Source organism: Manacus vitellinus, unplaced genomic scaffold (assembly GCF_001715985.3).
Source record: "Manacus vitellinus isolate BGI_N305 unplaced genomic scaffold, ASM171598v3 scaffold_15_pilon, whole genome shotgun sequence".
NCBI lineage: Eukaryota > Metazoa > Chordata > Aves > Passeriformes > Pipridae > Manacus > Manacus vitellinus.
In genome coordinates, this window is record NW_021939122.1 from 14437080 (window position 1) to 14454446 (window position 17367).

The following is a 17367-nucleotide window of genomic DNA, read 5'->3' on the forward strand; positions in this document are numbered from 1 at the left end:
AATTGAGTTGCTGATTGAGTTGGATTTTTTACATCTAATATTGAACTTGAGTTTTAAGGTGTAAATGTTAAGAATGACTTCAGAAAGCGTTCAGCTTGCATCACCTCGCTTAACCAGCAGGTGTCCCTGCGCACTACACGGCACCGGCCGGGCTGACTGAACCCAAGTCGCAGTTCTTCCTTTGTCCATTGTATGCATATTTATTTATTTTAACTAATAATTTCTTTGTGTCCAGGAAGAGCTGCAATTCCATGATACTGCCCACACATCCTGCCCTGCCACGGGCTATACAAGCACTCAGTAAGCCGTAACAATAGACAGAAGCACTGGCCCGGGTGCTCTGTGCACACAAACCTCTGCCGAGTGTCTCCACATCCTTCCAGGACCTGTCACGGAGCAGAACTGACTGCTCCTGCTAGGCCTCTCCATAACACCTGCCCAGAGCCTGGCACAAGGCAGTCCTATATATATATTTCTTCCCTGTCTGAGCTGGATGCACAGGTAAGGGTGGAACGATCGGGTTCTTGCCCTTCTTCAGGCTGTCAAACCCAACACGTGACTGACTGCAAGAGAAGGCAGATGGAGCAAATAGCGGGTTGGAATCTTTTATTCAGTAATCAGTCCTGCTGTGTGTGTAACATCTTAGCAACTGGAACCCAAGTATGCAAAAATACCGAGTTTTCACAGTGAAAAACCAGACAGTATAAAATATTCCAGTATTGCCTCTTAGAACCATTATTGAAATAAGACCCCTGTTTCAAAGGCAATGTGCTCATTTATTTTGTTTGCTTTCTATGCTCAAACTCTCCCCGCCAAAAAAATTTTTCAGACAGTAACCCTCCTTACCCCCACACTACCCACACATGTTGCAGGGTGAGAAACACTACATGAAATCCCTTCCTGATTTCCAAAGGTTAATTGAAGAACATCCTCCCAGCGGCGCCAAGGTCCAAGAAGACGTAGATTATTGGGACACCGAGCGGTCCTGGTGTTCTGCACACCGCAGACAACTGTGGTGCTACTGGACTCTGACGAGAGGCTCCGTCTCCCGGATGAGCCACCGAAGAGCTTCGTGCCGGCCTTGCCTCTCCAGTTCTGCTCCAACTACTTCCCTGCATTTCTGATGGTAGTCATTCACCCAGTTACACTAGAGAAAGGGAGGGGTACGACACTCAGCATAAACACAGAAGATTTCATGTCCTTACAAGTTATGCGCAGCCAAAGACATTTGTAGGCCCCTGTGCCCTTGGGGCCTGAGTTGTTAGGCTGGGATGGAATCCTGTCCCAAAGAGACAGACCTCTATTATATGGAAGTGACTTGCAAATTTGACGAGGGTAGGAACTGAAGCAATTTGTCCTCGGTTTTCAGAGGAGCCAAGGTTCAGTTCAGCTAACAAGTAAAGTCTCTGCAAATCACTGCCTCCAGCAAGTCCAAATAGCTACCTCGGCACAGTTTAATAAGCTTTGCAAAATTGTAAATGGACAATGCACTCCCGAGGGACAAACTGCCCTATTGATCTGAACAGGTAATCCTAGGGCAGATCCTGGTACCCTTCACAGCCCCCTTCAGCAAATGGAAATGCAAACAGGGTTATAATTATGAAAAGGATGATGTGTCAAGGCAAAATAAAGAGTATGGTAGAAAACCAGGATGAAACAAGAAGGTAGTGACAGACCTAAACAGAAATTTTAGAGTATGAAGCTATTCAGGAAATAAATGCTGCTGAGCAGGTATCATAGAAGTTTGCTCAGGTACTGAACTGGGGTGTGGCTGAATGAGACTGGTAACAAGCAGATACAGACAACATGATGGGACAGTCATCACATAGTCCCTGGGGACACAGCATGATAGTCCGAGAGAAGCAAATTAAGGTAGGAGTAGGAAAAGAGATGATAGTGGTAAATATCATATCAAAGGAACTACCAAAACATCAGGATCCTTGCTGCCTTCATCATAGAATAATTTAGATTGGACAGACCTCTGAAAAGCTTGTTTAGTCCACCCTCCCACTCAAAGATAGATAAAGTTTAAAAATAAGTCAGAGTGTTCAGGACTGCTCTCCAGATCTGTGAAATGGAACAGAGGCCAGTGGCCCTTGTAGAACAAGGTGGTTCCAGTGAAAAGGTGGCAATGCAAACCAGTTTTACTCACCTCTTTTTGAGTCAGCAAATTAACATCAATCATTTTCGTCTGTATTGGAACCAGGGTTAAGGGTTCAAAAGTCAGGCTGCCTCTGTTTTTGAAATTGTACTGCAGCAGAAAGACAAAGGGATTGTACAGTTTTAGAAACAGCTCCAACCAGATCACACTTGCTCCTTGGTTTGTGTCATCACTACAGAACCACCCAGGAAACATTCAGATGAGAGAGTAGCAACTTACAGTAGCATTTTTCTTCCAGCTCAAACAAAGAATCTTGATATAAACCTTAGTTATTTCTTTCAGTGGTCCCTTTCTAAGGGCCATGTGCAAGGTCACAGCTGTACAGGACTTTAGTTTGATGATTATATGATCATTTTCAGTTTGGCATTCCTAAAAGCATAACCCAGCCAGGCGGGCAACTATAGTGTCAAAATCTGTCTGTACTTTTGTTTCGAATGCCACTGAAGACTCTCTACCAGAGAGGAAAATCCCACCTTAAGAACATCAACCAACCCTACAGCAATGACTCCAATGGGCTGAATAAGATGCTTCTGATCATTCATATCCAGATATAAAACATTTTAAACCAACTCACACACACACATTTCAACATATGGAAACTCTGCAGAATTACAACTGTCTTCTGTGTCCCCATTAGCAAGGGAGACTTAAAATCAGTGTTCACCAATGTGGAGTTTTGGAGACCAGGAATCTTGGGTAGGATTCAACTGTCTGCAGCATGGTCCCACTTCAAGTTCCAGTACTTTAAGTTTTACAACCAGCAAGTTGTGGAGAAAGGTGCATCTTGAGTAGGTCATTCACCTTGGTTTCAGCAGGGATCACAAGGACAACATTTTCTATTCTGATCCCAAAGGACCCATCTTCATAATACCCAGGCTCTGCAGAAACAGACAGTAATTAACTAAGCCACATGGCTGCACTGTACAAGTACTTATTCCCTATGGCCAAACTTCCCCTCTATGGCTTTAGTCCACTGAAGTCACTAAGCAATCTTGACATCAAGAAACCACAGAGGCAAACAAATTTCTGACTCTACTTAGCCTGCACGGAAGCCCCGAGCAAGGTGACAGCAGAAGTTCTCAAAGAGAGAAGAAACAAGACAGACAGCCCTCGAGCTTCAGAGAGTCTCCTTGCAAGTCAAGAGAGAGCACAGAATACATGTGTTCCAAATACCAGAAACTCTAAAAATGCTGATGTCTTTATGAGAGGCAGGTGGGTAAATAACCCCTTCTGCAAAACACTTCTTATAGAGAGTGTTCCCCTGACTCCCTGAGAGGCCTTTGTGCCCCTGAAGGAAGGCAGATCTCTGAGCAGGCTGTTAATTCACTACTGGAAGAATAAGGCATGTAAAGATTTAACAGCTGCCTCAAATAGCCCATAGCAAAGACAGGATTAGCTCCTGAAAGCTTGGTGTCCACCCTGTACCACAGCCAGTTCTTCCACAGCATGCCAGAGCTGGGCTGGTCAGGAGCACAGGTCTCCTGAGGTTTGCACTGTACAGAGCAGGAAGCAGAACTGCAGCACCTGACTGTAAAGGTGCTTCATGAAAGGTGAAAGAGCTAAAAGGAAGCTTTTTACCTAGAGAGCTTAAATGACAATTAAAATAACAAGAAGGCAGGACCAGAACTTTTGATCTGACCTTTCCCTTACACCGCTATCAAATTTATTCCCTCTGCATCTTAATGAACTTGGTCATCCCCCCCCAGTAACCAGAGAGTCACCAGTGCTAAATACCATCAGACACGATCATGCCAGCCTCCAAGGGCTCATCTGCAAAGGTTTTGTAGCTGATGCCACAAGGACCCTCATGTACATTTAGGAAAGAGCCAACTCCATGTCCTGTCCCATGCAGGTAATCCAAACCACAATCCCACAAGGCAGAGCGCGCAAAGGAATCTAGAAGGTGACCTGTAGACAGATAGAGAGAGAGAATTTAATCAAGTGAGGTTCCCTCAAAGAAGCTGATAATCACACTGAAGGCTCAAACCTGAAAACATGTAAAAAACCAACGAACCAAAAAAAAAAAACCAAACAAAAAAACCTACAATCACCTCCTCAAAGAGCCCCACAACCAACCAAAGAAATTTAAGTCATTGAATGGTTAAAAGTTATACGGTGGGTTTGGCACGTCTGACATTCAAGTTCTTTCTCAGCTAAAGAGCCTTGGTCTCTCCTGTTACAGAGGTTTTCAGAAGATAGTATGTAACAGAAACATTGCTGCTTGCTCCACTGGTGTTTTCAGGAAAGAATCTAGTGGTTAAGTGTCTCACAGAGAACTCAGTACATTTCTTAAAGGGAGCTGCACTAATTAAACTCAAAGTAGGAGACCTGCCAATTGTATTTGGTGAACTAATCAGCCAAACTTCTTGCCTGATGGCCAACCATTTCAGACTGCTTTGGCCAGAGGGGACAGAATTTATGTTACCTGCATGTGAACACCAAGCCCATATACCAAGTTCAGCCACTCTTCAGTTTCAGTTTGGGTTTCTCGTACCCCTATGCAGCTGGTTTTATAACTTGCCTACCCAAGAATGCAAACTGAAGAAAACTCTAAAATGAAGTGGTTTTGTACAAGGTGTGACCAGGCAGAAAATAGTTCTGCAACAAATTCACCAGAGGTGAATGTATGTCACAGCTTCTCCTGCACAAAATCAAAACAGCTCCTTTGTGTGTCATTTTGCCACAGATACAAGAGATTTCACAGTAACTGGAAGAGAATTAGACAGTCCTTTTGAAGCTGGAAAGTGACCTTGCTTTGACAGGGCCATTAGTAAAGAATAAAGACAACCTCCAAGCACAGAAAGGCCACGGATGGGCTAGAGTGCCACTGACTGATCAAAGTCACTATCACCCTAGAACCAGAGCACTTCAAACACCCTTCAGACTTTCCCCCTCAGACTTTCCAGCACTGATTGATGATGAGAGAGAAGGCATCAGTAATCTAGAATCCAAACTGTTGTGATGGAAATAGAGAGTTACATCAACATTTGCCTAAAACAGAGTGTTGTCAATCATAATGTTGTTCTCAGACAACTTAATGGTTCTTCAGAGGTCACTGCTGTGGTCAAAACACTCCAACTCACCAACCCACCTTTGGTTCCATTTGGGAAGATGGCTGCACTCACAGCTATATGTCCCTTCAGGACATAGGTGAAGCATTCCTGTCAAAGAAATGCGTGCCATAAGTAAACAGGGAAAGCCAAAACTTTGTATTCCCCAGGAATGGAAAGAAAGACTGCATCTTGTAGCAAATTGTGGAGGATCTGGAAAAACTTGCTCATGCTCTCCTGTGGCTGGTAATGCCAAAGCAAACCACGAGCAGAAAGTTTAAATTACTCTGAAGATTCTTCTCCGGTAATTATGGAAGTGCGTCATAAACTCAGGCAGCAGGTTTAGCAGCAGGATTCATCTGACCTACATGCTTGATTTTCTTTATGACTGTACTTTTACTTCCTGAGCATACCCTACAGCATATTTTTGTCACTAAGTGAACTATAATGATGAAATTAGTTTTAATTAAAGAAGCAATTTAAAATAAACAAAATTACATTGCTGAATTTCCAACACAGACCTTCTCAGGGAAGTCTGAGACTGATTTTTTATATGGTACACACCAACTGGAGCTTTGCATAAGATACTGAGCTTTGCACTAAATTACATCCCCCTAACTCCCATGTTGGACAAGTCAGTAATGTTCATCCTCAGCCTGCTGATTTTATAATTTCTTAGAGGAGCCATGTCATTTTGCAGATGAGAATTGTGCATTTTAAGATAGAAAAGTATCAATTCTCTAAATCACTTTTATATTTTGAAAGTCCAAAGCCTGACAGTTTCCTTTTCAGTCTTTATCCAAATGCTGTCACATACTAGTAAATAAATGATACTTGATAAAGCACTTCAACAATATAGCAAGAGGGCACATTACTAATTTAAGTATCTCTAATAACGAGGGTCAGATCACAAAGCACACTGAGATGCCAACTTACCTTTTCGTAGGCTGATGGCGTGCCAAAATGCATTGTCCTGGTCACATCTGTTGTACCATCTCTTCAGAGGCAAACAAAGATGCAGAAAGCAAAGGGATGTGGGAAAAAGAAAGATCAAAGTGAGAATACACAGAAAATCCAGTCACACTGCAGCAAACCAACCAAGCTCATAAAGTCATCTGCTCTGTGCTACACAAGCCTGATGATGTAACCGTTCTTAATCTCAAAAATTCCTGAACACAATGCCCTAGATGCGGCAATAATGATTTACAGTTCAAACTGTTATCTTTCAACCATAAGCATCCCAAAGCTTCTCGCAAATTAGGATCTAAACTGCTCATAAAAATGATGCTAATTTGAGGTTCAGCAACTGGTACCTGTCCATTGAGAACAGGCCAAATTTAGCCTATTTGTATGGAAGATGATTCATCAACTGCTTAAAAATATACACTTACACACAAATGACGGCTACCCTCTCAGGAAAGGGAAGTGTAAGAGGGTATAATATCCCTTTCATCCTTAGGATGTCTTGTGCTAAGATTTCTACAAACTATCCTGCATTTGGATAGGAGTTAGTCTGAGATGTCAGAAACTGGCTGAAAGTTCCTTCTACAAGCAGCATTTTGAGCCTCCTGTCAAAAACACAATGGCTCTTGAAATAACGAGTTCTCTTTGAGATGCTCACTCCTGTCCCTGGCTCTTCCCCAGCACACACAGGCCATGGTCACAAAGAGCTCACGGTTTAACTTCTCAGCAGGGACAAGCAAAGCATCCCTGTCACAATGCTGTGGTAAGTGCCATTGATGTCCAGATTATATTGTATTCAAAGGGCTGCTTTTCATAGTGGCACTAAGGAAATCATTAATTAGGCCATCAGAGGGGAGGAAAAAAGATCTCCTTGTAAAAATCTTATCAAAGGATGTCTGTATGGTTCTTTTTCAAAGCTCTTCCTGACTGACATAACAAAAAGGCATAGCTCTAAAGACAAAGCTCATCTCAAAGGAGAAGCCAGGCTTGTCCTGTATCTTCCTGAACAAGCCACTTCTCATCTATTTACATTGGCTAAAAACATCACTTCTCTCATTTTCCGTGGAGCCATTTTTCTATGGAGTTCCACAGTAAAGGAACTGAGGCCACTGAATGGCACTGTCAAAACAGCACTGAGTGAATCTTCAACCATGACGCCTTCCCACAAGCAAACGTAAGATCCAAGTGGCCACTGGGATGAGTCTCTCTGGAAAGGACAGTGCTGTCCTGCTCTTTTGCCTCACCTTGTTCTAACTTTAACATCAGTCAAATCTGCCCCCAGGGCAGATCCTGGCAGGGTAGGTGCCTCACCCAGCTGTGCAGGCTGCTGTGTAGGCAGTCCAAGGCTAAGCCAGGGCAGTCAGGCCTGCTCCCTGTTATAGCAATTCTAACACGAGTGTGCCGGGTGTGCAGAGCTGCAACACACAGAAAAACACACCAGCAGCTAAAGCACAGCTCCCATCCCAATGGGAATGGGACTCAGACGGGAACTGCACCTTGACATTTTGTCCTTTACCCCAGCAAGGCTTGTCAGCCCTCATCTGCTGTCCTGCTCAAAACTATACATTGCCTTGCTTGCCAAGGTCAATTGTGAGTTGACCCTGCAGGGGGTCACTGGGAGCAGAAAACCCATTCATCCCACTTACTTGTATTGTGCTCCTGAGTCCAGGAGGTAGATCTCGTTCACAGACAGCGTTCTGTTGGTCTCAGGAACTGGCCTGTTGAGTTAAACACAAAGTTTTTTTGTTCCACAGTTTTAAGGTGTCCAGCCCACATCTGCAGTTCAGAAACTATATTAAGTGCAAGCTTGGATGTGTCGGCTCTGATTTTTTGTGGCAGTGATGGAAATCCCACACATGCTGAGCCAGGGATCATACTGAGGGGAGTATTTGTATACTGCAAATAGCACTACAGTACAGAGAATAGCTTTGTTTCTTCCAGCAAAACTCTCAACATATGTTCCTAGATGTATTTCAGAACAGTTTGCACTTTATACTTGTCCTTCCCAGACTTCTAGCTCCAAAATAGCCCTTTTCTATGGTCCTGAGCAGATCAGCATCACAATACATGCATGTTGCCAGCAGGGAAAGTGTGGAATAAAGAAAGACAGAAAGCAGCATCTCCCTGGAGTACTCTGTTGTGACTCCATGAAGAAGCAAGACACTCATTCCAGATCTGTTTGCTGAAAGATGAAAGGAGACTCTGTGTTTCTCTTACTTGTAGTGAATGATGGCTCCATTTGGACCTGTGCTTGATATGGTAGCAAAACTCAATTCAACAAAGTCTTTCTGTTGACTGAAAGAAAATATTGTGATCACTACAGCATAAGTGAGAGGAGCACACCAGGCACTTGGGGCACCTGGAGTGCCCCATCCTCAATTTCACATCACCTCAGCCTTCCCCCTGGCCATGAAAGCCATCTGGGCCAGCACATTTAGGTAGAAGAACTGTACAATTTGAAGCCCTCTTCTCCCAACCACGTGGAAACCTGCTTTTCATCTCTACTCTTTCCTTAGAAATAGAAAATTCACCACCCAAACTACCCAGGGAAGAGATGTGCTGAACACTTTCTACTTTGCTACTTATTTACTCAAAGGCATTTAGAGGACCTGCTGATCCACACACGGGAGTAACTCTCAGTACAGATGGTGTTCCTTCTCCATCAGAAGAGGGGGAAATCTAACTTTTACATCAATTCCTCTGTGGTAAGAAAGCAACTCTCTTGTATTTAAGTGTCCTAACCTGCAGCACTCCTCATTGCTATCTCAAAAGAAAATCAGATAGGATCCAGTGGGCTGGGACTTGTATCTCCCAAGAGACCCAATTCTTCACAACTCTTTCAAGTTTTCAAAGAAATCCTGTAGTAATGGTTTGTCCTCAGGTAAAATATACCTGCAAGTGAGATGGAATTCTAAAGAATAAAAAACAAAGGATAAAAACTCCACCCAGAAAACTTCCTCAGAGTGGATTTACTTTTTACCTGCGGAATTCCTCTGCTTTGTCTGCAGCTATTATTTCTGTTACTGTTCCCTTTGGAACCTAGTGGGCAAAGACACAGGTTGAATTAGTACACCAACAAGCAAAGAAAATGCCATATGCTTAAGCACTGGGCCTTGTCTGTGCATTATGAAATCCAGTCTGGAAGGGTCCTCTTTCCAAGTTTTCTGTCCTCATTCCTCAGTAATGACAAACACAAACCTAGCAATATTGTGCAGGGCATGTGAAAAGCAGGAAGCAGAGATGGTCACAAAAGGATTGCTGAATCCTGACTAGGGAGCAGTTAGTGCAGTACTAACTTCACTGAGATATGTACAGAGCTAACATCTCACAAGGCAACATCTCCTCACAGACAGGTTACACTAAGCTTGAACAGTTCTCTCCAAATGGTATTAGAAATGTTATGCTTTTAAATCAGAAATGGAAGCAGTTGCAGGAAAAACAAAGTATGTTAAATTTTACTTTAGGCATTTGATAAATTAAAACCTGTGACACAACTTCCCCAGGATAACAGGCAAAGGAGGCAGGAGCTATGTTTCAAACCCCTGAGGCAGACTTCTTGAGGTACTCAGACATGTAAAAAGGCACCTTCTGGAAGTCATCAAGCCATCTCCATAAATAAAGTCAATGGACTCAGACATGCAGTAGGCACAGAAGGAGCACACCTTAGTAAGCTGCTGTGTAACACTGAGCACCCTGCACCTTCACTGTGTACTTCTAAACCAGTGAATACACAAGTAATTTGTTTTTATCCCATTTCCACTACACCTCTCCATTCATAAATGCCAAATCTGTTCATACTGCCAGACAACCCTGATTATCATGACAATAATTCCAAAGTATTCTATCAAGCTGGATATTATTTCATTACTTACACCACCAAACAAGCATAAGACAGTATCAACACTACACTAAGCCTGTTTAGGTCATTCCTCACTTATTCTAGCTTTGGTCTGTGTAAAATGAATGGGAGCATGTTTTCAAAAAAATTCATTTAGCCTTAGATAAAAGAATTATTTAAATCCACAGCAAAAAGAATCACCCCAAAAAAACTCCATCAGATGAACTCCCAGCTGTTTCCCCACTTTTAGCAAGAGCACTATAAAGACTAGCAAAAATTTTATGCCAATGAATAATTTTACACACCAATAAAACCTTCAAGTTAAAAAAATAATACAATACCTCCTTTTCCAGCCAGTTAAAGAGCTCACATAGGGCAACAGCATCTTTAATCTATGTTAAAATAAGCACAAGAAAAGGGAATTGAGGGGAAAAAAAGATTTATCGAGCCCCAGTATAAACAGGTTTTGATGCAAAACAAACCTGCAAGTTTCCAAAACACAAACTAATAGATGATCTAAGAGGTATTTTCAGGTTTTTGCATCCTGTAATTATTATAAGCACCAGAAATGTATCTGGACAGCTAAATAAACATTAATAAAGGTTTACTGCTGGGACATATCTTACCATGAAGAATTACCAAGTAGTCAGCAAATACTGGCTTTACCTCACTCAAGACTTTCAAGACTCTTTTGCTTCAACACACACGATTTGGCATTTCAGATAGCAGAACGGAACCACACAACACATCTGGTGATGTGACAGGGGAACATGTCCTTTGGGCACATGGGCACCACACAGCCTCTGTCACACAGCTTCTGGTTCTCTTGCATGATGACCCCCATTTTTGTTCCTTTTTTACTACATGCTTTCAGCAAGAAGCAGGAGGCACATGTACAAGAGCAAGGCACAACTTTGTCCTCAGGTGGCAGGTGACAAAGTGTCTCTGCTCAGTACAACTATTTTTATTTCCTCTTAACTAACAGGGAGAAAAAAAGCATTGAAACAGAAAGTAACAGTTCCCAAGAACCTAAAAGAAAATATGGGACAAGCCCAGAATTGCCAACCCTGCTTTAACTGGTACATTTCTCCTGTTGTGAAAACTGCTGCTTAAAAATTGACAGGAAAGAAAAGTTCAGCCCCACCATGAACCTATTTCACATGCAGCTTCTTTGCTTGAAAATATGAAGCTTCCTGGGAAATCAACCTTGTTTCCAGAATGTCATGATGATGAGACAATAACAGAGAGCTTTGAGGACACTGGCTGCTTCTGAACATCTTGGCCTGTGTTTTGCACCATGTGTCGAAGAATGTCTCTGTGTTCTTTAAGCTCTGTTTATTCAAGTGATAACAATTTAAGACTCCACTGACAAAGAAAACAGAACTAGCAAAGGGGAAAGAACATCCCTTTAAGGGCCCACACTCCAAACAACACTTCTCAAGTCTGCGTGGTCTTCCAACAGAGCAAGGCTGTTTCCTCACACTATTGCAAATGTTGTTCTTCAAGGGAATGCAAAACAAGCAAAAAACCTGCTTCAACAGCAGTGGATGTCTGACAGAAAGCCTTTTTTATCCTGTCATCCAAATTCTTGTTTGTTTCTTTATCCATAACATTAAAACTGAAAGGAAAATGTAATTTCTTTCCCTAAACATAAAGCAAACCTGTCGCCATGTGCAAGGAGACTCAAGGCTTCACTTACATGTGCTCTTCTCATGCCTTCTGTTTCCGACGCGTTCTTCACAGCTTTTGCAATGCAGATGGGGGTATATGGGGTGAGGTATCGGTAAGCCTGCAGCAGAAGGACAGGGATTACTTGTGGATTAGTCAGACTACATAATCCTACAGATTTAATAACTCAGCTTGGCCGCAATTTGTACTTTGGCAGCCTCTCTCACCCTTCAGTGCAGTGAGATACTGGTTGCTGGTATTCAGCTAAGTGCACTGGGGAGTAAAGAGGAGAAAACAGTCCCTGACTGAAGGAAGAACAGCCACAGGGAAATCCAAAGAACTAAAGAGTCCATACTGTTCATACTGCCAGACAACCCTGATTATCGTGACAATAATTCCAAAGTATTCTATCAAGCTGGATATTATTTCATTACTTACACCACCAAACAAGCACAAGACAGTATCAACACTACACTAAGCCTGTTTAGGTCATTCCTCACTTATTCTAGCTTTGGTCTGTGTAAAATGAATGGGAGCAGGGGGAAGATCTAGATATCCTCAATACCATATATATAAATAAATGTCTGAGCCATAAGTTTCCTGTTGCTGATGTACACTGAAGGCCCAGAGACAGCCAGTGAGAAATCCCAGAGACTACGGTAGAACTTGGGCAGTGGAAACAAACCTAAAAGACACCTTGTCTTGTTACCTGACTGTCAACCTCAAGTGGCAGGGAGCAAAGGGTGCCCAGCCCGGGTATCAAGCACTGGAGTTGAATCTGGCTGGCCCCACAAGGCTCTGTCTCCTCCAGCACTGAGCATCACCACTGTTAATGATCAGCAGCTCTGACAAACACATCAAGGCCTCAAGAAAAATGGAAGGCCTTTGCAAAGTTGAGCTTTACATGCTGCCCATTCTGAAAGGAGCTTATATCAGTGGTTTGAGACAAAGCTTACCTGTGCCTGGATGGGGTGACCCTGCATTAAGAGCTAGTAACTGATCCCTTACCACTGCACACTTCCCCAAACATCAGCTGTCCTCAGATTAGCAGGAATGCTTGGCTGGTTCTGAGCATGTCTTCAGAAATAGACCAGCTGAGGTGACTTGCCCAAGCCTCATCACACTTGGCATCAGAAGAAGGAAGAAGAACCAAGCCTATTGCCCCACATTTCTCTGCTCTACCCATCATATATCAGGAGGTGGGATGAGCACTACAGATGCACAGCCCAAGCAACACGCTTTTTTCCTATTTTCACTGCATCAGCATACAAATAGATATCACTCAAATTCATGGAAAGGCACAGTAGACCCTCAGTAAAGACCAATTTCACATAAATCCTACATGCTCGCAATTTCCAAAGTCTTAAAAACAGCACGACAATGACATAATTGTCATAATGCAAAGTAAAAAAGAAATCACTTTCCTGACAAAAAAGTCAGGAAAGTCTTTTTATCAAAGACAGGATAAATGGTCAGAGTCTTGGATTGGCTTGCCTTTTACAGATACTGGTAGTTCCATTAATCTTCAGTGAAAAGCATATTTACATGCAGCTGTAAGCAAATCTATAAAGGGTTTGCAGATCTGTGTTTAATAATGGACTGGATTTTTGCCAGTGTCAATATTTGGCTCTGATGGAGACAGACAGTAGATGGACTTACAGCACTAATGTTCTTCAAAGCACTGCAGGCCAGTTCTCAGCTGGTGTGAAGTGGTGGAGAGCCAGAAAGGAACTACGAAAACTTTGGCTCTTTCAGTGACTCTCTAAGTGGTTTTTAATCAAGACATTTCAGTCCTCCTCTTCTGCTTTCTATTGCACAGAGCTCCCTGAGGCAGGGACTCTCCCCATTGCATACAGAGGGCATGTAGCACTGTAATGACTCAGTATCAGCCAAAATTTCCAGAGCTCACGGGGTAAATAATGTCACTCCAACTCATTACATTCCTTAATCTAGGTCAGACGGGATGCTCTACATAAATCATCTACAGCAACTAACCCAAGCTGGGAATAGATCATGGACTACACCTACAGCAAGGGGCTTTCTATGATGAAGTTAAAAGAACAAAAGTTTATTGTGAATCCTCCATAGACTCACAAAACAATATTTATTCACAGTATCTGTTAGTTACTGGATATCACTGTAAACTGGATGGCATTCCAGAGAATGTGATCTCTGGCAAACAAGAGATGTACACAAGACACATGGAAACCAGCTTATTTGTCCATAGTTGCTGCTGTATTCTTCCCCAGGTATCTCCTTTCATGGCTACTGGAATATTAGGTGGACTGTGGGAGTCCCAGACAGACAAATTCAAGTACAAGGGTAGCAAGATATAGCATGTATGGCTGTACAGAAATTATTCTGTTGCTACAACTGTCCCTCAGCAGATGTACTCACTGCGTGGACAACCAATGCCTGCAGGTTATCTGTGTCCTCACAAGGTTCCCTGCTGCAATGACTGTCACCTTGTCCCTCCTGCCTTTGGTACAAGCCTGATATCCTCAAGCTACTGAACTAAATAAGGGCAACCACCTTCGGACACTCAGATCAAGCCAAATACACCCTCCCAGAGGTCCTGCTCAACTTTCAGTTTCTGCAAGTTTCCAGTTCTTACTGCTGGTCCATGTGAGGCAGATGCTCCACCCGTGGTCAGAATGACCCGAGTTCACCCTGCTCCCTCTCTCCCTCCCCTCTCTCACTGTACTTGTTTTTTCTTAAGCTGACAATTCTTTGGCTAAATCGGCTTAGCGAGTTAGAAGGGCAGCCCCAGTGAGAGCAACTCCAGGATTAACAACCCCTCAATACCTCAGCAGGGCTGGATCCCTTCAGCACAAGCTCCAGCCTGCATTGTGCTTTGCAGAGGGGAAACTGTGGTCAGTTGCCCTCATTCACACCATTCCTAACCAGGATGAGCAGAGAAAAGTATTTTCCCTTGCAAGAGCCACTGACCTTGGGAATGGCCTCAGTAAGAGCATAGCTGGCTTTGTCGCTGAGCCACACTTTCTCCTTGGGTGAGAGGCCTGCACCAACAGCCTGCAGCTCTGACAGGATAGATCCATAGGGCATCACCTGGATTTTAAACTCAGGTTCCAGGGTGGAGTCAAGCTGTAAGTGCTCCCTCACAGCTGGGTCCATCATCCGGTCACCATCAATGAAAAGCCTGAGAAACGAATTGGATAGAACAAATAAGTGGGACCACATCTGACAGTGGCTGGAGCTAAGGAAGGAATGAGAAACCCTTCTGGCAACATTTCAGGGTGAAAGGAGTTCGTGAATTATGTGCTATACTGTGTCCTATGTTGTTTTAACCACTGGCCTTCACCCAGCTTAAATCCCGCTTCAAAATTAAGATGTGCCATCCTGCTGAGAGGAAAGGAGCTGATAGCATTTTTTTTGTATGATACATTCAAAATGGCTACATCCTACCACTGTGCTTGAAATAGGAGAGTAACAGAGGCACATAACAGCCAGTCTAATTTTTAAATGCAACATCTGGAAATAGAAAAGCTAGTGTTGTTCTAAGTATCACTTTGTTCTCACTTTCACTGAATTGAAAAGTTCAACTCAACCTTCACACAACAACCTGTACTCATCCAGCCAGGTTTCACCTTAGATGGATCTAGGTGGCAGATTGTAGATGCCTCTAAAAGACTTTTGCTTGCTAAGGCTTAATATATGGGGCAGTCACAGGAAAGAAGCCCTCTGTCATAAATGCCAGCCCTGAAACTTTCCTACACAGTCCCTGCAGTTTTGAAGTGACTCAGCAATTAGACAGTAGTGAAAAGTTTTCCAGTGTCCAGGCCAGCATTGGCTCTTACTCACATTTCACCCAAAGCTCCAAGGGCCCTCCACATTATCTCAGGGTGACAGACAGAGGGGTCACCTATCATGTCCAAGGTCACTCAGCACGTCAGCCAAGGTGCTGAGGAGCACAGCAGAGCTCTTGACTGCCTCTCTAGCTCTGATCAGGACAGAAGAGTAATTAACATTGAGGACAAAACTGCTCAGAAAGGACACCAAGGTACTCCAGCACAGGCATTTCAAAAGATAAGTGCTTTGCCAGAACAGCTCTCCCACAGAAGAATGAATCTTGGGGAACTGAAGAAGGGAATACAAGCACCTGATTGTGTTCATTCCTATGACGGCGTATGCAAAAAATACAGGATTGTACTCAACATCAGAGCCTCGGAGGTTGAAAAGCCCTGAAAAATAAGAATGCCAAGAATCACAGTCCTGGTTTGTCTTTTGCAACATCAGAGAAAGCCAAAAATAATCTCAGCAAAACACAGTCAAGCAGTGAGACGTCACGGTTGCAGGTCGTGGGTCCAGCTCCCACCCAGTTGTCCCACGTCCTGCTGCTTTCCAGGCAATCCTAAATTTTTGCCAGGAGATGGCACCAGAACTGCAGTTTAAACACTCATAGGGAAAGAAAACTGGTGTTTAACTTCTAAAGGAGGGCTGGCTTGGAAGAATGCAGATACAGTCAAAAAAAGACAGGGATACGTGTACAAAAAGTAGCACCTGACCCTTTCTGGTCTGTGCAATGCAATAAAAGCTCACTTCTTAACAGTCAGAAAACTTCAAAGTTACAAGTTATCATTTTATTCCAGTCCTTCTTTTGATACTTGAGGGAAGAGCAAGACACAATAGGCAAGAATAAAATACCCCAAGAAGGCCTCTCATTTGGATGCCTACAATATCTCAGATTCAGACTGTATAGTCTTAGCTATTTTTCACAAAGATTTTATCCCTCACAACTCCAGACAAAGTCAAGAGGGGAAGTAGATGTTCAGCATCTCCAAACTCCTGATTTCAGGGTCAAATAAAAACTCCAGGGTATCCAATTAGCTGAAATGAGTTACTCAAGCCAAAAAGGCCAGCCAGCAGGACAGCTGGGAAAAGAACCAACATGTCCTAAATCACAACCCAGCACTGTATTCATTGAACTGTGCAAATTCTGCCATGAAAGTAAAAATAGAGTTTAATTCTCTCCAGGGAAGGAGTAGGTCACTTGAATGGAGGAAAGAGCCACAAAGAACTCTTTACAGCATGGGTACAAACTTCCTTGCTCAGCCGACTCCCAATGCAGTAAGGAGGCAACAGTCTCCTTTGTGGCTCTCTTTCTGTCCCCAGAACTTGTCTGGAGTGAATTGAATCAGATAAAATTAAAGACAACTTCTCCCCTTCCCTCTTTAGGATAAGAAATCAACCAGGTACCTGACAATGAGCTTCTCTCATGACCTTCTCTGGTCCATCTTAAAACTCTTGATTCATAACCAAGCTTGGCTTTCCTGGAGACATTTAATCTGAAACCACTTCAGGGCACCAATTTATCATTAATTTAATTGGAGGTGCGCCTGAAAAGATGAGACACACAATCTCTGCTCATGCAGGCCTCCCCAGGGAGGAGTCATATTCACCACTCTCCAAAGTACTTCTTTCACAACACCTCTTTGCTCGGTGTCCCAGATCCAGGAGAGCTTCACCCAGCGCCAGAGATGTGGCAGTGGCAGTGCTGAGCTGGGAACACACCACCTGCATTTCTACCTTTTCAGATCAGACATAGGGCACAGGCATTGAAAGCGCTGACACTCTGCCAGTGCTGTGTTCCTACTGCACCAGTCTGTGCACTGGTGATTTCTGCACAAAGGACACACAGCACTTAAAACAGCAGTTCTGGGGAAATC

The 17367-nt window shown here is 43.3% G+C and overlaps 1 protein-coding gene across 4 annotated transcripts in view; it reads right to left on the reverse strand.

The window, feature by feature from the left end:
• Positions 1 to 580: 580 nt before the first annotated feature.
• The window catches only part of XPNPEP1 (X-prolyl aminopeptidase 1), a 31586-nt gene continuing 14799 nt past the window's right edge, over positions 581 to 17367 (reverse strand). For 3 of the 4 annotated variants that reach the window (XM_029958542.1, XM_029958543.1, XM_008919632.3), the window contains exons 9-21: positions 15801 to 15882; positions 14630 to 14840; positions 11712 to 11801; positions 10354 to 10404; positions 9155 to 9213; positions 8392 to 8469; positions 7821 to 7892; positions 6148 to 6208; positions 5253 to 5322; positions 3896 to 4069; positions 2963 to 3039; positions 2153 to 2251; positions 581 to 1147 (exon numbers count right to left, since the gene is read on the reverse strand). In XM_029958542.1, coding sequence (XP_029814402.1) covers positions 1019 to 1147; positions 2153 to 2251; positions 2963 to 3039; positions 3896 to 4069; positions 5253 to 5322; positions 6148 to 6208; positions 7821 to 7892; positions 8392 to 8469; positions 9155 to 9213; positions 10354 to 10404; positions 11712 to 11801; positions 14630 to 14840; positions 15801 to 15882 — 1253 coding nt within the window. In that variant the 3' untranslated portion in view covers positions 581 to 1018. The remainder of the gene's footprint in view (positions 1148 to 2152; positions 2252 to 2962; positions 3040 to 3895; positions 4070 to 5252; positions 5323 to 6147; positions 6209 to 7820; positions 7893 to 8391; positions 8470 to 9154; positions 9214 to 10353; positions 10405 to 11711; positions 11802 to 14629; positions 14841 to 15800; positions 15883 to 17367) is intronic. The other variant, XM_029958544.1, reaches the window with a different exon arrangement.